This window comes from Urocampus carinirostris, chromosome 15 (genome assembly GCF_059441175.1).
Source record: "Urocampus carinirostris isolate Australia breed hairy pipefish chromosome 15, RoL_Ucar_1.0, whole genome shotgun sequence".
NCBI classification, from domain to species: domain Eukaryota; kingdom Metazoa; phylum Chordata; class Actinopteri; order Syngnathiformes; family Syngnathidae; genus Urocampus; species Urocampus carinirostris.
The window spans coordinates 31,128,136-31,150,792 of NC_142363.1; the positions used below are offsets into that span (position 1 = coordinate 31,128,136).

Below are 22,657 nucleotides of genomic sequence, written 5' to 3' on the forward strand. Positions count from 1 at the left end.
TCTCCCCGTGCTTGTGTGGGTTTCCTCCGGGCATTACGGTTTCCTCCCACATTCCAAAAACATGCATTTCAGGTGAATTGGCCGGTCCAAATTGTCCCTAGGTGTGAATGAGCGAGCGAGTTGTCTGTCCCTGTGTGCCCTGCGATTGGCTGGCAACCAGTTGAGGGTGTCCCCTGCCCACTGCCCGATGATGGCTGGGATGGGCTCCAGCACCCCCGCGACCCTACTGAGGATAAGCGGTGCAGCTAATGAGATGAGATGTCGAGCATAAGCGTAAATCAGGTGTTGTTTGAAAACATTGAGAAGGTTGGTAATGGAGTTTGGAAGGGTGTGTGATAGGCGTAAGTTATGTGTGAATGTTGGGAAGAGTAAGGTGATGAAGTGTTCACGTGATGGAGTGGGCATGGCTTTGGAAATCAGGTTGCATGGCCAGGTGCTGGAAGAAGTTGAAAGCTCTAGGTACTTGGGGTGTGATGTGGCTGCAGTTGGTGGAATGGAATGTGAGGTATTGCACAGACTGAATCAAGGAAGCAAGGTTTTGGGTGCTCTGAGGAGAGTGATAGGTAACAAGAGTATGGATGTTAAGAGAGGACTGTACAAAGTGTCGTTGTGTTGTGTGGTTGTTAGGAAATAAACCATTAAAATGTATCGTTTATCAAATCGTTCGAATGAGTTATCTGACTCCATTGACCAAACATAAGCTTCATTCACCTAACAATGCATGCTCGTTTCTTTTTGTGAAAAGACGGACAAGAGTCCGGCATTTCCACACGGGGGCAGATTTAATTTCTTAAACAATAAACTAAATGAATTCCATCGAATTAGCCGAATTATTGTCGCTCGCGTCTTCGCCGAGCCTTTTCTCTCGATTGTCCCTCTCGTTCTTCTCCGATCTTCTGAAGCTCTTCTCTCGACCCACGTCTTTCTCCCAAGCTGGCGTGTCTGCTCCTCCCATGGGCGCGTCAGGAAAAGCCCCCCACATGGGCTCCACTGCTCCTCTATGTCTGTCATGGTCAAAACATCCCTGCGCGTTTCCACGTCATCAGGGCTTTGTTTTCCAAACATCGCCTGCCATCCCCCGTCATCAGGGCCCATCTCCGTCGTCGGATGTGCTGATTATCTTATCAGCCCTTGTCCCAGTTCCCGTTGTTTCTGTAAACATCATTCTTCACAAGGTTGCAATGACCTGGCCCACAGCTCGGCCAGTGAATATCTTTTGCATTAAATGTAATTTGTATCTGATTGTACAAAATCCCTTATAGTGCAGAGACTTGGAGCCTGAACGCAGATTTGAGAAGGAAAATTAAATGTTTTTGAGATGAAGTGTTTGAGGAGTATGTTAGGAGTGACAAGATTGGATGGATTGAGAAATGAAATTGTGAGAGACAGAACTGGAGTAGTAGTGGAACTGAGTAATCGTGTGGATAAGAGTGCTATGTTGGTTTGGACACATGGAGAGGATGGATGAGGAGCGAATGTTGAAGAGGATCTACAGAGCAGAAGTAAATGGAAGGAGACCAAGAGGAAGGCCCCGATTGACGTGGATGGATGGTGTTATGAGTGCACTGCAGGAAAGGGGTCTAAATATGGTGGAAGCTTGAGCTCTTGTTGGTGGTAGGAACGAGTGGAGAGGTGTTGTGAAAGGATAGTGGGATGTTTGGACGCATTCTGAGGGATGGGCAGGGCACCTGCATGATGCGGCAGGGGTAAACCAGTGAAAGTTGTCGGGCCCAGCTGTTGAACAGAAGAGTGTGTTGTGTCACCCTGACTTTCTTGTGTCCCGTTTCATCCAGAGGGACGAAAGCATGACCGACTTGGGTGCTGAGGCGCTTAACCTGTTTGGGTGTTTGGGTATTTGGTTTGGCCATGGTCCCAAAAATGTTTTGTGTGTTGACAAGCGCCTGGTTGATCTGCTCCATTTTGGCTCGGCACCACATCATCTTCCATTTCTGAACACAACAGAGACGGAGTAGTTTCCTCACTAACACGACGCTGACTCCTCAAACTGTGTGTGTTTTTTGCTAATTTTTTCTTTTCTTAGTTTTTGTGTGTGTGTTTGTCTTGCTGTCGTTGACCCCTCTCAAGGGATATGACCAGGGTAGATGGATGGATGGAGATAGATAGATGGATAGATCAATGCTCGACATACATCCAAGGGCAGCTAGCCGGGCACAACATTAGCAACTACAATCTGCAGCTTCTTTCATTTTCAGTGGAGTCAAATATTTGATTTGGCCCGCCGTCCTTTTGATTTTGCCACCCATATGTGAAAACTATTTTCTCTCAATCACAGTTGGACAAATTACTCGTGTGTGTGTAAAGTGTGAAGTGCATTGTAAGGCGTTTTGGAGGTCCTCAGAGAATGGTTAAAGCGCTACATAAATGCAGACCATTTACTGTACAGTAATCCCTCGGTTATCGCGGTTAATGGGGACCAAAACCACCTGCGAAAAGTGAAAATCCGCGAAGTAGTGACGCCCCTTCAAAAATGCTTGAAAAAAAAAAAAAAAAAAAAAATTTAAGGGCTTTCAAAGCCAAATTTCCTATTTTTATTTTTAGTAGAGCGCTCGTCTTGAGATCAAGGGATCCCAGTTCGAATCCCGGCTTGTCCGAGTTACATGTCGAAGTGTCCTTGGGTAAGACACTGAACCCCCAATACCCCCAATATGCAGGTTAGCGCCTTACATGGCTGCACAGATCACGGCCGCTATTGGGAAATGTGAAGCACAATGTAAAGCGCTTTGGGAAGTCATTGACTTGAAAAGCGCTATATAAATGCAGATCATTTCATTTCATTATTTTATTTTATTATTATTATTTTTTAGACCCGCGAATCTCTGAACCCGCGAACGTGGAACCGCGAAGTAGCGAGGTCCCACTGTACTTGCAAATCTTGTTTATTCTTTGGAGTGGAAAAATCCCCAAATCAGCACCTTGCTGTTGAAGCCGCGCCCCTAAAAGGTGACGTCATGACAATAACAAACAAGAAACCGGAAGCGTACCTGGGACCACCTTCCCTAGACTCGCCCCCATAAAAAAAGCTGACCTAATCATGAACGCCTTGACTTTAAAGACTAAGTGTTTAGTGATTTGAAAATGTTACATGCTATCCCGACTAGTGTTTTTTATTCATATGGGAGGGTAAAACCTTTTATATCCGCACGTTGCCGTTAAAGCCGCGCCCCTTATTGCTGACGTCACGACACAAACAAACCAGAAGCCGGAAGTGTACCACCGACCACCTTCGCCTGACGGGCCCCCCATAAAAAAAACATCTGACCTCATCATGGACGACGTCAAGTTCTAGTTGTGACGTTTATTGGTTTAAAAACATAAACAAAAGAAAACAGTTAGCTGCTAGCCCCGCTAGCATGGCGTCCTCAGCGGGGCTCCCGCTGCTCGCTGCAGAACCAGCAGCCTCGTGCCCGGCGGGCAGACCTCCTCAGCCGCCCCCTCGCTCGCATCATCAGGCCGCCGGCGTCATGGTGGAGTCCGTGGATGACGCCGAGGGGCTTTTCGTGGCAGTGGAGCGGTGCCCGCTGTGCAGCACGTCCCGGCGGAGGTTGACGTGTGCCCGTTGCGTGCATGCCGGAGACTTCGTGTACTTGGACGGCAGAAACGCGGAGAGGTGAGCGCAACTCACTATTTTTAAAACATTAAATTATGCTTTTTGCGTATGATGCACGTTCCAGGATGATGTCAGATTTTTGATGTGACGTTTTCATAGTTTGAAAAAAAAAAATTTTTATTTATCAGCGTCACTGATGCCTTCCGATTCCCATCGACGATCGGTAAACAAATATACAGTATAACGTAATAACACATAGCGCCAATAGCACCGTCTATTTTAGATAACAGCCACTCATTTGAATATAATGTTAACGTTGAGTAATCTTATTTCAAGTATGAACTTTAGACATGCGCGCGCACACATTTGTTTACTTTCGTGTCGCTGTTTGTGTCAAGCTAGCTGCAGCTAACGTAGCCCATGTTAGGTGAATAACATTTCCCACAAAATGCGTTTTTATCTAAAATATTAACGTGTAATTTATCCCGAGTGTCACGCTATCTCTTGACAGGTTTTTTTTCTTTTGGTTGGTTTTATGTAGGGTGTCGTTGCTTTGAGATTCGATCTGCAACCTCAGTGGAAATGTTTAAATTTAAGCTTAAAACACTTATACTCTATAACATATAAATAATCTATATTTTATGTTGATAATATGAGTATCATTTGCCCTCGTGTAGGTTCATAGTCTGTAATAATAGTTTGCAATGGTGTTTGATCTGTGCAGCCCTTTGAGTCTCTTTGTGATTAAGGGCTATACAAATAAACTTTACTTGTCTTCGATTAATATATAGTTTTGTATTTTAAGAAACGTCAAATAATGGAGCACTTTAAAACAGTCTCGATCTTAATATATACCTGTCAACCTCCACGGCTCCATGCCTTTACAAACTGTCGTATTTTCCCTTACAATATACAAAAAAATCTTACACTGTATATTTTTTTCAAACGTGTTTATTTATTTAGTTTAACATGTTATATTGTACATGTGTTTCGTTGTATCATATATATTGTTATTTACATTTTGTTGTGAGATACTGAGTTGCTCGACATGAATGAGGTTTATTATAAAAAAGGTCAAAAATTAAGTAGCTTGGATGTTCACTGCAGAAGGAAAAAATACATGCAAATATAATTAGGTAGAATAATACATTTTCTTATTCAAATTATGAATTCATTTTCTGCATTAGATTATTGTTGGTAATATACTAATTAAAGGGATAACCACAAACCGGTCTTTTTCCATTTTCTCCTTTTATACTTCCTTTTTTCTCTTAACTTCTTTATACAATATAATAGTTCAGATTATAATGCATGAAAGCAAGTAAGCCGTTTGAGAGCCGTCTCTCTTAAATGACTTGAGCCGAAAAAGCCTGTTCTGTAAAAAGAGACGGACTTCCTTTCACTACACCAAACCGCTCGCTTCTTTTGCAACGAAAAAAACGATACCGAGATAGAGGCTACCGCGGCGTACTCATTTGACTTGATTGATTTGCCATTTCGTGATAGTCGGTGTATGCCGGATGGTACCCATCATTGACAAATTTGTGTTTTTCCGTACAGATTTTCTTGTACGTCGTACACGTCTCAAAATGCATAAAAAACGTACTTTGTACAGCAAAAAGGTACAGGTTGACCGGTATGTAATATATATGTATTTAAAAAAAACGTCAAATAATGGAGCACTTTAAAACAGTCTCGACCTTAATACAATGTGATTTTGCTAGGTTGAGTCTTTAGCAAAAGCAGTGGTTAAAATTGGGTAATAAACTCTAAACCATGGGTCTCCAAAGTGGTGCCCGCAGACACCTTGGTGCCCCGAGAGGACAGTTAAGGGCCCCGCGGACCATTTCAGAAAATAGCTCACCATGCTGGGTCATTATGATTTTTTTAGTAAAATGATTCTTTTAATTCGTTGACTGAGTCTATTTAACCCCAGTTTTAATAATTTACCTGGTGATCATATAGTAACAACATAGTGATAACATTACAGATGCTGCCCTACTTACGAACGAGATTGGTTCCAGACGATCGTTCGTAAGTTGAATTTGTTTGTAGGTTGCTTCAGTGCTATATGTTCTATGTTTAAGGTATATATAAGTATATTTAAGGCTTGTCCAAGTAACCTGTATTGTTTTGTACTAAGAGATGAACATTTCATGAAATAATATGCTCTATAAAGATAAGTAAAGTTGAGTTTAACTTACTTTTGGAAGATGAGCTTTAGGAGTTAGTCAACGTCCTCCATGGTAGAAAGCCGATGTGGGGGTGGGGTTTAATGGACAAAAAAAAAATCTATATACGTATTGATAATTATTTTTAAACAATTAATTAAGATAACAGGATGATAATCTATTCATGTATCGAACAAGTTTATTCATCCATCCTTTCATTCATTCATTTTACAGGAAATACAACAAACTAAATTCCAATGTGTGGGTTTTATACAGCGAACGAACAAAAAAAAAACAGTTTCTTTTTAAGCTAGCTATCAAGCAACCATTTCAGCTTTGTAGCTAACTATCTCCCTACACTTTTAGGTAATTAGCAAGCTAGGCAGTTGTTTCATTTGCATGATATCATTTTACATAGCTAACATTTTACCTTTTATTGCTAGTTATCAATTGAAATTTTGGCCAGCTAGCTAGCTTTTTTGAGCTCTCTATCTGCCTAATTAGTTGCATTTTGACTGTTTTAGCTATTTCTATCTCACTTTTTTTTTTTTTTTTAACTGTTTACCTTTCTAGCTAACTATCAAGCTACTTCATCAATTTAGCTAGCCATCCTGTTGCTATTTTAGAAATGCACATTAAACTTGGTGCCCTTTGGGCTAATTAATAACAAGAAGTAGCTCTCAGCTTGAAAAAGGTTGGAGACCTCCGTTTTAAACTACATACATTTTAAACAGTTATGTCGTTTTAGATTATCTTCTCATTAGCATTAAATTCCTTCAGATAAAATGATTAGTGTAGTTATTTCTGGTATCAAAAGCATAGAATGCATTTGTATTAATTGTCATCCATAACGACAAAGTGTACTTTGCTATCGAGAATAGACACGGCACTCCAGGGTAAATATGAAATAAAAGAGCTAAACAACAAGTAAGAAGATTAGAGAATAGTAAGATAGCCTTTGTTCACGCAACCCTAACCCTCCCGATTCCCAAATATGTTCTGAATATTTTCTGGTAAGAAACAGGTTTATTATTCAGAACATATTTCTTAATTGGGAGGGAGGCTATCAGTTTAGGGGGAGACATAACTTCAAAATCTCAAATGTAAGAACAACATTGAAATGTTTTTGGATATCTATAATCGATGTAAAGCTATGGAACAATCTCCAAATATCCATCCCTCTATGTAGGAAAGGGCAAAGCCGACTTTACTTCCTCAGAAGGCTGGCCTCCTTCAACATCTGCAAAAAGCTCCTGAAAATATTCTATGAGACAGTAGTGGCAAGCGCCCTCTTCTATGCGGCAGCGTGTTGGGGAGGCAGCGTCAAGAAGAAGGATGCCTCTCGTCTCAATAAACTGGCTAGGAAAGCGAGCTCTGTTGTGGGCAAAGAGCTGGACAGCCTAACAACAGTAGCTGAGAGACGAGCACTGAAAAAGCTGAGGTCAATCGTGGACAATCCATCGCATCCACTACACAGCATTATCTCCAGACAGAAGAGCAGTTTCAGCGACAGACTGCTGTCACTGTCTTGTACTACGGACAGACTGAAGAGATCTTTTCTTCCTCATGCCATGAGGCTCTTTAACTCCACCCGGCAGAGTAAAGGCCCACATTAAACCACACCACCTACATTGGATATTACCGAATCTTACTGCAATATGTATTCTGTGTAGCACTATTTAGTTACTCTATATAACACGCTACAGTGGGCATTTGCACGTCACACTGGGTATTTGTATATTGTATTCTTTTGGCTTTATTATTGTACTGTTCTCAGCTCAGGGATGCTGCTGGAAATGTGAATTTCCCTTGGGGGATGAATAAAGTATCTATCTATCAGTTCAAGAAAAGGTACAGGTATATGTTACTTAGTGGGTACAAAGGAGAATGACTATGAATAATGACTGGGGAATTTGCTCAGAGTGCTCAGCGATCTATACACTCAACAGTGCCTTAAGAAAGAAGCGGGTATACCTGCTATACCAGTATTTACCTTAGACTACTCTTGTCTCTTTGCTTAGGTGTGCAGACAAGATGGCAAGGCTCAAGATGCTAAAGGAAGAGAAAGAGAAGCTGCAGCACAGGTGAGAGTCATGTTCCTCAATGGGTTTTCCCCACCTTTTTCTTCAAGCCGTCGCCATGGTAATGGTCACTTTTTGGTGACGAATCCATTGAATCTACAGTGCCCAGGATTTGGTATGAAATAGCCTATCATTTCTTCCTCATGCTATGAGGCTCTTTAACTCCACTCGGGGGAGTAAAACCCCAAATGAAACCCCACCCCCACATTTGCATATTACCCTATTTTTATTACAGTGTGTATTTTCCCCAGCACTATTTAAATACTCTATAGCAAAACGTTATATTGGGTATTTTTGTATTCTATATCTTCATTTTATTATTTTATTTTTCAACACAAGCATACTGCTGGAAGTGTGAATTTCCCTATGGGGGTGAATAAAGTATCTATCTATATATCTATCTATTGAAGGATTTTATACATTTGACTATAAAGGATTTTGTACAATCAAATACAAATTACATTTAGTGCAAAAGATATTCACTGGCTGGGCTGTGGGGCAGGTCAATGCAACCTAGCGGAGATTGGTGTTTACAGAAACAGTGGGAACTGGGACGAAGGGCTGATATGATAATCAGCACTTCCCGACGCAAGAGGGGCCCTGGTGTTGCAGAAACGCTCGGGGATGTTTTGACCATTCCAGACATAGAGGCGAGGAGGTGGAGCCCACGTGGGGATTTTCTGGCACGCCCATGGGAGGAGCCGGCACGCCATTGTGCGGGGAGAAGATGGCCAATGAGAAAAAGCTAAAGCTACTTGCAAACACACATAGCAAATTGGAGAAGGGTGGGATGTCTTTTGATATGTTTGTTGAAATGTATAAATGATCCTGGAAACATAAGGGTGGGAGAGTCGTCTCCGGAGGACACACTTACATCTGCTGTTGTGAATAAACCCGCTCCGGTGCGGAATTGCAGACTGTTTGATTATTTTCTTTTATTTTCTCTCAAAAAACGAGCACGCATGATTGTTGGATAAATGCAGGTCGTGTTTGGTTAATAGAGTCAGATAACTAATTCGAACATTTTGGTAAACATTTGGTACATTTTTATAGCTAGAAATCCAACTATCTATCTACCTATGAAATGAAAATGAAATGATCTGCATTTATATAGCGCTTTTCAAGTCAATGACTTCCCAAAGCGCTTTACAATGTGCTCCACATTTCCCAATAGCGGCCTTGCAGCCATGTAAGGCGCTAACCTGCTGATTGGGGGTATTAGGGGTTCAGTGTCTTACCCAAGGACACTTTGACATGTAACACGGACGAGCCGGGATTCGAACTGGGATCCCTTGATCCCAAGACGAGCCCTTTACCTCCTGAGCTACTGCCGCCCGCCATCCATCTATCTATCTATCTATCTATCTATCTATCTATCTATCTATCTATCTATCTATCTATCTATCTATCTATCTATCTATCTATCTATCTATCTATCTATCTATCTATCTATCTATCTATCTATCTATCTATCTATCTATCTATCTATCTATCTATCTATCTATCTATCTATCTATCTATCTATCTATCTATCTATCTATCTATCTATCTATCTATCTATCTATCTATCTATCTATCTATCTATCTATCTATCTATCTATCTATCTATCTATCTATCTATCTATCTATCTATCTATCTATCTATCTATCTATCTATCTATCTATCTATCTATCTATCTATCTATCTATCTATCTATCTATCTATCTATCTATCTATCTATCTATCTATCTATCTATCTATCTATCTATCTATCTATCTATCTATCTATCTATCTATCTATCTATCTATCTATCTATCTATCTATCTATCTATCTATCTATCTATCTATCTATCTATCTATCTATCTATCTATCTATCTATCTATCTATCTATCTATCTATCTATCTATCTATCTATCTATCTATCTATCTATCTATCTATCTATCTATCTATCTATCTATCTATCTATCTATCTATCTATCTATCTATCTATCTATCTATCTATCTATCTATCTATCTATCTATCTATCTATCTATCTATCTATCTATCTATCTATCTATCTATCTATCTATCTATCTATCTATCTATCTATCTATCTATCTATCTATCTATCTATCTATCTATCTATCTATCTATCTATCTATCTATCTATCTATCTATCTATCTATCTATCTATCTATCTATCTATCTATCTATCTATCTATCTATCTATCTATCTATCTATCTATCTATCTATCTATCTATCTATCTATCTATCTATCTATCTATCTATCTATCTATCTATCTATCTATCTATCTATCTATCTAATCTAATCTAATCTAATCTAATCTAATCTAATCTATTAGAGTACATGTCTCCTTTAAGAAACAATGCATCCTTTGTGCATATAGCATATGAATAATCTATACTTTTCGTGGACAATATCTCTGTATTATTTGTGATTGCAACCTCCTTTGCTGTCTGGTAATCCTGGAAGGGGGATACCACATGTGCGGTCCCGTCTCAAGGTTTCTTAATTTTCCTCATGTTGAGGTTTTTGAGTTTTTCCTTGCCCTCATGTTGGTTCCAGATCAGGGGATGGTGTAATAATAGTCTGAAAAAATAGTCTGTGTAATAACCTGTGAAGCCCTTTGATTGTCTTTGTGTTTAAGGGCTATACAAATAAAAATGACTTGACTTGACTTGTGTTATATTGCTTCTTTCAAATGGAAAACTACTTGAGCTGTGAGTGATAACAGTCTGCAAAAACGAAAGTTAAGAAAAAATATTTTCTTGGGTTGCTCATTATCATACAACGCCTCTCCTACTTTCCAGGGTGATGCACGCGATGCACGGGAAGTTGCGGACCGACGAGACGGTGAGTTTGAGGAGTCGGCGTTCGCCGTCGTGTTAGTGAGGAAACTACTTCGTCTCTGTTGTGTTCAGAAATGGAAGATGATGTGGTGCCGAGCCAAAATGGAGCAGATCAACCAGGCGCTTGTCAACGCACGCCAAGACGTCAAGGGCGGTGAGTGGACGCCTTGATGTGTCATTTGGTAGAATTATTGAAGTAATGCCGTGATTATTAAATAATAAACTTAATATAGTTAGGAAACTAATGTTGTAGTGACAACCTACTCAGTGACCTATTTTGATAATTTAACTCTATCCTCAATCGAGCACCGGTTCCCTACGAGACGCTGTTTTTCTCCTGTGATTGGTCAAAATGCTTTTTTTCAGGAATTTTTTTTAGTATAAAAAAGTTTGGTATTTTATTTTTCTCACTGTAAACGTAAAAATATTTTAATGTTTAATGTTTGGTGTGTTTTTTAGTGTTAACGTTTAAGTGATATTTTGCTTCAATTGTCCCCTTCTTAAGTGATTTCATAATAAAACATAATAAATGGTTATATATGGATCAAACAACAAAAACAATCTAAAGAGCCATTTGGGAATCAAAAGAGCCGTCTCTCTTTAGTGAGGCAAGCTGAAAACGCCGGTTCTCTAAAAATATTCGGAATTCCCAGCTTAACAACAGACCATTCGAGTTAGATTTAATGTAATCAACTCACTTTATATTGTCTAATGCTGATTGTTCTTTTATTTTATTGTTTACTGATTTTTTGTTTCACTTCAAGAGTAGAACTACCTATCTACCCTATTCAACTGACTTGTATACTACTTAGAAAATTTAAAATTCTTTGGCATACAACTTCTTTTTAAAGTAACAGAAAACGTTACTTCTCCCTGTAACTAGTTACTTTTACCACAGAGTAACTCAATGACTAACCCAGTAACTTTTTGGAAAAAGAAGTGAGGTACTATAACCTATGACTTTTTTAAAGTAACATGCCCAACATCTGCTTCTAAGATCGGCTCAGGAAGCAACCACACACCCCCAATGGCTAGAGACTCATTTTTTTGAAGACACAGGCATAAAACAACACATCTGATTGGCTTAAGTGAAATCACATGAATACATGAAACAAATCTAATTGGTTTAGACAGAAATCACATGTTTGAATAAAGCTCAGAAAATTTCAAATTCTTTGGCGTACAACTTCTTTTTAAAGTAACGGAAAAAGTTACTATCCCCTGTAACTAGTTACTTTTACCACAGAGTAACTCAATGACTAACCCAGTTACTTTTTGGAAAAAGAAGTGAGCTACTATAACCTATGACTTTTTTAAAGTAACATGCCCAACATCTGCTTCTAAGATCGGCTCAGGAAGCAATCACACACCCCCAATGGCTAGAGACTCATTTTTTTGAAGACAGAGGCATAAAACAACACCTCTGATTGGCTTAAGTGAAATCACATGAATACATGAAACAAATCTAATTGGTTTAGACAGAAATCACATGTTTGAATAAAGCTCAGAAAATTTTAAATTCTTTAGCGTACAACTTCTTTTTAAAGTAACGGAAAAAGTTACTATCCCCTGTAACTAGTTACTTTTACCATAGAGTGACTCAATGACTAACCCAGTTACTTTTTGGAAAAAGAAGTGAGTAACTATAACCCATGACTTTTTTTAAGTGACATGCCCGACACCGACTCTCACTAGTGAGCTATTTTCGGAAACCGGTCTTGGCGCTTTTCAGACTTTATCCGTGTCAAGGTTCAATTTTGAGATTGGATTAGGAGAAAGAAAAGAACACACTCTGAGTCTGAGATTAGGTTTTTGATAGCCCTTCAATTGGAGGCGCGTCCCTCCTGAGCTTTCCCCTAAATCTGCTTCCAAGATCGGCTCAGGAAGGAATCACACACCCCCAATGGCTAGAGACTCATTTTTTTGAAGACACAGGCATAAAACAACACATCTGATTGGCTTAAGCGAAATCACATGAATACATGAAACAAATTGATTGATTGGTTTAGACCACAGGTGTCAAACAGGCAGCCCGCGGGCCAGATCAGGCCCGTTAAGGGATTGAATCCGGTCCGCGAGACAACACTCAGAGAAGCGCAAGAGAAAAACAAGCTGCAGGTTGAAATTTGTCAACTTGATGTTGCCATAGAAAGGTGCTTCGAACAATAACACTGTACTTGTATTTCTTTCTCTCTCTCTCACTCTCTCGCCCTCTCTCTCTCTCTCTCTCTCTCTCTCCCTCTTTTCCACCCCTTTTCTCCCACTCTCTGTCTCTTTCTCTTTAACTCTCTGTGTCTCTCTTTTTCTCTTCCTTTGTTGCTCTTTGTCTCTTTCTCTCTCTGTGTCTTTTTAACTTCTTTTGCTCTAACTTCCTTTTTTCCTTTTCTCTTTCTCTTTTCCTACCCCTCGCGCTTTCTTTTCTCTCCTCTCTCCTTCTGTCTATCTATTTCTCTTTGGATTTCTTTCTTCCACTCCCTTTCTTTCCCCCTCTCTCACGACTTCTCTTCTTATCTCTTTTGTTTCTCACGCCCTCTCTCCTTTTCACTCCCTCTTTCTCTTGTTTCTTTATCTCTCTTTTTCTTTCTCTTTAATCTACTAGTCCGGCCCCTGACAGAATGTTTGTTCTATCGTGTGGCCCCCGAGTTAAAATGAGTTTGACACCCCTGGTTTAGACAGAAATCACATGTTTAAATGAAGCGAATAATGCTGGTTGCTAGATGGTGTGTGAGCAAAATAAATGAGCAATAAGAAAAGTGAAACTTTGTAACACAAAAGGTTCAATGCGTCACTGTGAAGTCAAAAGAATGTAGAAAAGGGAGGTAAGCTCCTGACCAGACCTCCCAGCACCAAAGCAAAGGCCATCTTGATTAATAGTTAGCGGGCCCAAGAAGATTCAATTGTTGCAAGAATACTAACAGAACCTGGATATAATCTTTGGCTTCGTTAAGGTACGTTTGAGGATAGAATCATACAAAAGCACATTCAATCTATAATTTCCCTTACAATCCGGTGCTATCTGCAGACAAGGAGCTCCTGCTTCAGTCCCACGAGGAAGGCCAGCGCCTCCAGCGCCGGGCCAGCCGGCACCAGCAGAAGCAGGAGAAGATCGAGCGGCACAACCGGCGTCTCGGCGAGATGCTGGAGAAACGCCAGCAGGAACTGCGCGATCGGCTCGCTCAGCTGGCCGCTACCCGCCGAGAGCACATCGCAGAGTTGATGGCGCACATTTTCCCCACGCGGGAAGAGAAAGCTTGCAGCAGGTGATTGGGCATCGGCGTGTTATTGAGCCTGTTACGGGTTTTTGGGCGTGATCGACTTTTCGGTAGGTTACTGAATCTGTTCTGTCATGTTTATTTGTGTAGCCCTTAATCATAAGAAGTCTCAAAGAGCTGCGCAGAGTACCGTTAAAACCTCCCCTGATCGAAAAACCCACACGAGGGTGAGGAAAAACTCAAAAACCACAGCATAAGGAAATGAGGAAACATTGCATCTGCATTTTTTTTATATTGCGCTCTTCAAGTCAATGACTTCCCAAAGCGCTTTACAATGTGCTCCACATTTCCCAATAGCGGCCTTGCAGCCATGTAAGGCGCTAACCTGCTTATTGGGGGTATTAGGGGTTCAGTGTCTTACCCAAGGACACTTCGACATGTAACAAGGACAAGCCGGGATTCGAACTGGGATCCCTTGATCCCAAGACGAGCGCTCTCCCTTCTGAGCTACTGCCGCCCCCAAACATTAAAGTCAAATATTGGAGTTGGATATATATAGGATCAAACAGTGTTTTTAAAACTATCATTTTGTTTTAGTGTAGTTTTCTTCTCTAATGTGTTGCTGTAATTTAGACTTTTTCATTAAAATAATAAATACATTTAAAAAACTAAAAATTCTCGTATCTCCTTGAAAATCCTTAAGACATTGAATGCATAATTCTAAAAATAAGGCCTTAATTGAAATTAAAATGTCTTAAATCCAATTTTCGGAAGTCTTCAAAATGCGAACACAATAATTTTTATATTTGTCTGAACTAAAAAGATTTAATAATATTTATCAATGGTCTTTTTTTGATAGATCACTGATTTACTTATGTGGCAACATCGCATGACAACTATCAAAACGGTGATGTAGTTTCAGTCGGGCCTTTCAGAGCAGAAGTATGATTTAAGTCTACCCACAGTACACATAAAAACTTCAAACAGAGACATTTACTTTAGACCAGGGGTGTCAAACTCATTTTAGCTGGGGGCCACATGCTAAAAAAAAATCTCAGGAGGGCCCGGACTAGTGGGTTTAAGCGAAAGAAGGAAAGAAAGGGAGGAAGAAATAGAGAGGAGAAAAATAGAGAGAACAAGGGAGACAGTAAGAGGGAGAGTTAATATAAGAGATGGAAAAAGGGAGAAAGTGGAAGAAATAGAGCACAATAGAGAGAGAGAGAGAGAAAAAAGGAGAAAGATAAATATCAAAAGAATGAGAAAGAAAAAGACAAAGAGGTAGAGAGAAAAGAGTGTGCATGAGAAAAATAAGAAGATAGGGAGTGAGAAAGATGGAGAAAGTGAGATAAAAGAAGGAAAGAGAAAGAAAAATAAAGAGAGAGCGAGAGAGAAATGGAAAAAAGAAAGAAACAAGAAAGACAAAGAGACTCTTTGTGATTGAGGGCATCACAAATAAACATGACTTGACTTAAATGGTAATGGTCTGCATTTATATAGCGCTTTTCAAGTCAATGAAGACCTCCCAAAGCGCTTTACAATGTGCTTCACACTTACCCATTCACACTAACACTCACACACCAATAGCGGCCATGCAGCCATGCAAGGCGCCGACCTACTTATTGGGGGCTTTAGAGATTCAGTGTCTTGCCCAAGGAAACTTAGACTTATAACACAGAGAAGCCGGGGAATTAAACCTGCGATCTCTTGATCCCAGGACGAGCGCTCTACCTCCTGAGCTGAGTCCGATCCATTGGGAGAAAAGTGTTTTACAAATACATTTGATTGGTTTGACGTTGATGTACACAAATCAGCAACCATATAAAATTATTATTTATTTATTATAAAAAAAAAAATTCACTTTACGACTCTCTTTAAACTGACCCCATTATCTCTGCGATCAAAATTCCCTCAGAGACCCTGCCGATGTGGTGTCAGAGTGCGACCCCGCGCTGACGTCCAGCACGGTGAGCGAGCTGGCGGAAGCTCGCAGGACCACTTACCTGTCCGGCCGCTGGATCTGGGACGACCAGAACGGGGAGACCAGCATCAGCATCACGGGGCCCGCCGTCACCTTGCCCAGCAACGGCGACTGCTCCGCTTACTACAACTGGGTGGACGAAAAGAGCGCCAGTCACGGCCCAGGTATCTGCTGGTCTTCTTTGCAGCCAGGGTTGGGTACGGTTACTTTAACTTGATTACTTTCAATTATTTTTGGATTACTCCAATACCAAATATGCTAATAAAAGACAAAATAAACTAAATATGAATAAAATGACTACATTTTGTGCAGGCTTGGGGAGTAACGGAATACATGGAACGGCAAAAATGATGTTGGCAAGCTGTTTGGATTGATTTTCATTAGGTTTCTGTCGCATTTTATGTTAGTTTTGCCGGAGATCAAAGCCAGGAGAGAAAGCTTACCATGTGTTGTGAGTCATATTTGATTCATATTTAGTTTCTTTTGTCTTTTATTAGCATATTTGGGATTGGAGTAATCCAAAAGTAATTGAAAGTAATCAAGTTAAAGTAACCCTACCCAACTCTGTTTGCAGCCTTAGTGGATTGGCCCCCACTCGTAAATCACAGCGTACTGTAAATTCCGGACTACAGAGACTACTGCAAACTACGCACTCAATTAAATGCAGCATGTTTAAATTGAACTCTGTGCCAGGCGTTCCGGTGTCAGCCATTTTGACTCCATTGCTATACAGACAGAGGACACGTCAAAAGAAAGCTTAAACTCGGGCCGCACGACTAACCAAAATCCAATCGACATAGCAATGTGACATAGTGAGATTGTGTAATCGCATAACACTGCGGTTTTTTTCAAGGAGTTGTAGATAGCAAACTCTAACAAAGCTCCCCAGAAGAGTGCAAAGTTTACTTAAATTTCACCTAGTCACGTCAAGTCATGTTTATTAGTGACGCCCTTCATCACAAGGAGTCTCAAAGGGCTGTACAGACTATTATGACACCATCCCCTGATCTAAAACCTACACGAGGGCAAGGAAAAACTCAAAAACCTCAGCATGAGTAAAATGAAAAAAACCTATAGTTTTTTTTTTTAGTACAAGGAAGTTTTGTCAATGGGAGGCGCTAAATAATAGACATCTCCCTAAGACAAATAATACTTGTGAATGTTTTACTTTGTTTAAGCACAAAAGTCAGTTAAAGCAACAAATATTAAGCAGCTTTGTCTGATATATTAGAGGACAGTTATTTTTGCAAGTGTAAAGAATAATCCTGTAGAATTCACCTAAATCTAAGATGTACCCAAAGTAAATTGAATGCTGTTGTTGAACCGTTTGAATCCAGACAGTTTTTTATTTATTACAACATACGTTGCAGCCTGGTCATCCTGGGAGGGGGATTACCTCATCTGCGGTCCCCTCTCAAGGTTTCTTCCTTTTCCTCATGTTGAGTTTTTTTGAGTTTTTCCTTGCCCTCATGTAGGATTTAGATCAGGGGATGGTGTCATAATAGTCTGTGGCCTGTGCAGCCCTCATTGTGATTAAGGGTGTCACAAATAAACATGATGTGACTTGACTTTTTGACTCTTTAGAAAGGTAAATTTTATTCCCAATAGAAATAATCCCTGCAAAGTGCTACTACTAAAGCACACTTAGTTGGAACACACTAATATAGCAGGCTTTTATTCCCACCTGATTTTTTTTTATTCTCCAATCACAACCAAGAGAAGTGTAGCATTTTTTTATTTATACTTTATTTGTGATACTTCCGATATCAAAACATACATCCATCCATCCATTATCTGCATTACTCATCCCCAGTAGGGTCGCGGGGGTGATGGAGCCCATCCCAGCTATCTTCGAGCAGTGAGCAGGGGACACCCTGAACTGGTTGCCAGCCAGTCGTAGGGCACACAGGGACAGACAACTCACTCTTGCTCATTCATGTTTTTGGAATGTGGGAGGAAACCGGAGTGCCCGGAGGAAACCCATGCAAGCACGAGGAGAACATGCAAACCCCGCATTAGGAGACCGCCGGCTGGAATCGATCCCTGGACCTCCGCTTCGTGTGGTCATGCGCTAACCACCTAACCGCTGTGCTGCCTTGATGTCTAAACAATGCTTTCCAAAAACACAAGGGCACTTTGCTTGCAAAATAGCATTTTATGGCAAGAACACTCAACTTACGCAAGGTCTTAGTGTGCCTCGTTGTCTTTTTCAGAACAGGACCACATCAACCCGGCCCACACAATAAGCGCCGCCCTGTGCTACGCTACACAGCTGCTAACTGTCCTTTCGCACATCCTGGATGTCAGCCTGCCCAAGAAGTTGTGCAATAGGTGCCAAGACGCGTCCAGGAATATGATTTAGGACATTGTCCTTAGTTTGATTTTTATGTTTTTTTCCTTCTAGTGAGTTTTGCGGAGACAACCTGAGTCGATTCCGCTTCACACGTGCGCTCAACAAGCTCAACACGAACACGCTGCATCTTTGCTTCTCACAGGTAACCATGGTAACCGTCCAGTCATACCTAAGACTTATAACATTGGTAAAATGGCGGCGCCCTCTGTTGGCTGCGGCTGCATCGGCTCGCTACAACGGGTCAGGTGTATCAACATTTCGTTCTGTGTACATTGTTACAAAGAATGACAATACAAAGGAAATTATTATTATTATTATGACACACGTTAGCGTGTGTGCGTCTGTTTCATCTACAAGTTTTCTTTTAAATTAATATTCTGTGTGCCACATTTTTAAAATGATAAACCGGAATTAACTCTAAAGGAGTTAAAAAACAATCGTAGCTTAGATTCACATGACCTGACATGAAACTTGGAACATTGGTAGTGTTCGGTGTTGCCTCTAAGCTGCGCGCGTGCACATTCTCTGCGCACAAGAAAATCTAGCCAGCGCACAAAAATGAGGGCTCAAAATTACTAATTAAGAAGCGACTTAAGTCAAAGTTACAGAAAATCAACAAATATTGATATTCATTTTGTGTCAAGTATCAAAGTTAAAAGTTTGTGCATTTCGAAAACCGATATTGTCGATCAATCGATTTATTCTGGCATCTGTAAATGTCTGCAGCATGTGGACTGTGACAATCTACACCCGCACCACACCCTCCGCAATATCATGTTCCTGGTTTCGTCCGACAACGCCAACCTGGGCAGGTGAGATGACTGCATTGACACGGCAACGCGCAACAATCCTGTGACCATGCCTCGCCATCCTTATACAGGACGGGTCCTTTCGAGGTGAGTGCCGACCTGGAAGAGTCGATGGAGTTTGTGGAACCCGAGGCTTCGGGGGCTGCCGAGGAGAGCGGGGACGAGGCAGTCAGTGACGATGAGACCGACTTAGGCACGGACTGGGAGACTGTCCCCAGTCCCAGGTTTTGTGACATACCCTCGCAGGTACAATCCAGGCAGAATTATTATATTTTTTGCATCGTGTAGGGGAAATGTTATGGCTTTTTTATTTTATTGTATGTTCTTTATGTCATATATATTTTAGTAGTTACATGCCAGTTTTGACTGAGGATCCATGATATAATGTAAACATCCTTTATATTTATTGTTGTCCATGTCTAAACTCTTGGAGTTTGCTGTTTCTCAGACGGAAACTTTTCAACTAGATGATTTCAAAAATATATGTTTATATAAAACATTTGTTTGAAATTTCCGCTAATTCATGTAGTGTCTTTTTTTCCCTGTGTTTCAATTCTGTTTTGTTTTGTTTTTTGGGGGGGGGGCGTCTTGGTCTTAAATTTGATTTCTAAAGAATAGAATATACCTTTATTGTCATTGTTACAAAATGGGTTGAACATATTGTGACCACGAAATTGGACGTGGCACTCCAGTCTCACGTTTAACAGTGAGGATAAAAGAAAACAAAGAAGATGAAGTAACAAATAAGATAAGATTATAATTTACATAATATTAAGGAACCAAGAAGATAAAGGTTATAATTTACACAATATTTACACAAGAAATGTGGGCATGTAGGATGTTACGTACAGTTTTGGGATCGGCATTAAAAGGCATTAAAAACTCTTTAAAATATTGAATTGAAATTGCCTGAAGCTGCAGGAACCATGTATAAACTCCATTCGCAAATTGTACGACCTTTAGAATAGAATAGAATAGAATAGAATATACCTTTATTGTCATTGTTACAAAATGGGTTAACATATTGTGACAACGAAATTGGGCATGACACTCCAGTTTCATACATTCACAGTGAGGAAACAAAGCCAAGAAGATAAGAACAGAGAAGATAAGGTTATAAAACAAGGAGGATATGGTTATAGTTATAATTTACACAATATTTACACAAGAAATGTCAGCATGTAGGATGTTACATAGTTTGGTATCGTAATACAGTTGGTATCGTAAGGGTTTGTGCAATTATGCATTTGTATATTTTCTTTATATTTTATGATATATAAATTTTATATGCGTCCTACGGTCCCTCCGAAAAAACAAAACTAACACATGAACGAACTTTTCTTTTAAAATCTCTTCGAATTGCAATACTTGTCTGCGAAGTATCACTATCGGGTTTTATTCCAAAATCCTGCAGCCCCAATCGCCTAATCCGAATCCATTTTCTTGTCCGCAGCCGATGGATCTTTCCCAGAGTGCACTGCAGGTGTCCCAACCCTCCATCAACACGGGAGGAATGATCTCTTCGGCAGCGGCCTCTGTCACGTCCTGGTTCCGAGCGTACGCGGGCCAACGCTGACGGTTGACTTTGGAGCCCGCTCAAAACTGGACTCAAAAAATGGCCTCGGCTGCTGCTTTTGTTACAAAGCGCGATGGACGACGGTTGTCATGGCAACGAGGGACTCCCTTTGCAAAAGGTTTTTGGATCGACACTAGCCTTTCACTGACGTACATTGAGCCTTTCTGGCTCCAAAACCTTTTGCAACACCTCCTAGTTTTGAGACTTGTACTTGTCTCTCGATCTTGTCCCTGGATGGACTCTCTGCATGAATTTATGTGAACAGCTCTACTTAGGCCATTAGTTTTGTACTTTAATCATTTCGGGGTTTGAAGGGTAGAGGTGTCCATATATTTATAGGTATGACTATCTTCTAGGTAAGTATGACTACTTTATGTTGAAAAAACATAAGAAAAACATGAATAGAAATGTGTATGGTGGGCGAGTGGGTTCCATTTTTTTTGCTTTTACTCTCCAACTGCGCCAAATCATTGAGAGGACTCGTGTGGTATTGCGGTGATGTTAGCATCATTATTTAAATCTGTTTTGGTTATTTTCCAGAATGTGTGCCTTCTGATGTGTGACAAAAACATTTTTAGCGTTAATTATGATACAAAGCCGCTTGACTCGAAGGAAGTGCAAACTGCCCATTGTTTTGTTGCCCCTTGGAAAAGCAATGTTAACTGGGCCAAACCGCCAACTGTCTCTTGGGGCCGATTGTTAGCAAACGCTAGTAAATTGTATTTTTAATAAAGAGTTTTTTCCATTTTTGTGTATTTTTTTATGTTATACAAATTGATATTCTGTTAAGCTACACGGTGTCCTTAGATAGTTTAAAGTTAAATATTGTCCCTATTAAGTATGTGATGCGTATGATGCAGGAGGGGTAAACCAGTAAAAGCTGTCGGGCCCTGCTGTTGAACAGAAGTGTGTTGTGTCACCCTGACCCGAGTGACATGGCCGCTTTCTTGTGTTCCGTTTCATCTGGAGGGACGAAAGCATGACCAACCTAGGTGCCGAGGTGCTTAACTTGTTTGGGGTTTTGGGCATTTGGGTTGGCCATGGTCCAAAAATGTTTGTGTGTGTTTTTTTGCTTTTTATTTTCCTTGTTTTTATATGTGTTTATCTTGCTGTCGGTCACCCCTCTTGATGGATATGACCAGGGTAGATAGATAGATGGATAGAAGTATGTGTTAACAATGCCCAACTGAATTCAAGGATTCCTTATCCTTTATTTTCTACTGCGCCTATCTGCTTTTCTTTTAATTTTAGCAAAGCTGTTCAGGGCGGAACACATTAGCTTTGAGAAATGGGGGCTGGGGTCAGTGCTGGAACGGGACATCATGCTTATCCCTGCATTTTTTTATTTCTATTTGTCAGTGGAGCATAAAAATGGTGAAAGTAAGAAAAGGCCTGCTTTAAATAGAGTCAAAACCCCAACGCTAAACCTCAATAAGATGAAAAATGAGACTTTATTCGCGCGCGTCTAAGAAAGGACGCCCTTGCACATGCATCATGAACAGGCTGCAATAATGACTTAAAGCCAGGAGATAGCAGCCGAAAGTAAGGAAGTTCAAATCCTGTACTTCACCTTTACATATTGATGTTATCAATACTGGCACCAGATTGCGTTCCGTTATTTTAATAATAAATATATTTCCTTCTGCAAAAAATGCTTAGATTTTTGATAATTTACCCTTATTTACATAGCATGTTACAACTATTTATGTAAAGTGTATCATTCTTTTTCCCTATTTTCTTTCCCCCTGTTTTTATTTATTTGTATTTACTTTTTTAATTTTTTACCTTTTTTTGAGGAAAAAAGGCAACTTATCATTCCATCATCCATTCAACTTTTTGTTCCAGGTTGTTAATCGGCAACTAGAGGGCAGCCAATACTGATACAGGCGATTATTGTGAATACTGTACACTATAGATACTATATAAAAGGTTCGTATAGACACCAGATAGCTGTATGGTGTACAGTTTAAACTATATTTCGGTACTAATTGTAGCACAATAAATCAATCAGCACAAAATTGCAATAGTGGGCAGATAGTGTCATATGGATGTAGCAAATAAAATAAAACTAGTA

At 40.2% G+C, this 22,657-nt stretch overlaps 1 protein-coding gene across 3 annotated transcripts; it reads left to right on the plus strand.

The window, feature by feature from the left end:
- The first annotated feature begins 3,213 nt into the window (after nucleotides 1-3,213).
- On the plus strand, nucleotides 3,214-21,328 carry atg14 (autophagy related 14). 3 transcript variants are annotated; one of them, XM_088355021.1, is made up of 11 exons: nucleotides 3,214-3,628; nucleotides 7,761-7,823; nucleotides 10,617-10,659; nucleotides 10,728-10,809; nucleotides 13,678-13,915; nucleotides 15,780-16,009; nucleotides 18,059-18,176; nucleotides 18,250-18,340; nucleotides 18,925-19,010; nucleotides 19,079-19,253; nucleotides 20,461-21,328. In XM_088355021.1, exons 1-11 carry the CDS (start codon nucleotides 3,372-3,374, stop codon nucleotides 20,581-20,583), a joined length of 1,506 nt encoding a protein of 501 aa, XP_088211147.1. In that variant the 5' UTR covers nucleotides 3,214-3,371; the 3' UTR covers nucleotides 20,584-21,328. The 3 variants fall into 3 exon arrangements, with proteins under 3 accessions (XP_088211147.1, XP_088211149.1, XP_088211148.1); XM_088355023.1 differs by lacking the exon at nucleotides 3,214-3,628 and adding an exon at nucleotides 3,743-3,791; XM_088355022.1 differs by lacking the exon at nucleotides 3,214-3,628 and adding an exon at nucleotides 3,904-3,995.
- The last annotated feature ends 1,329 nt before the right edge of the window (nucleotides 21,329-22,657 follow it).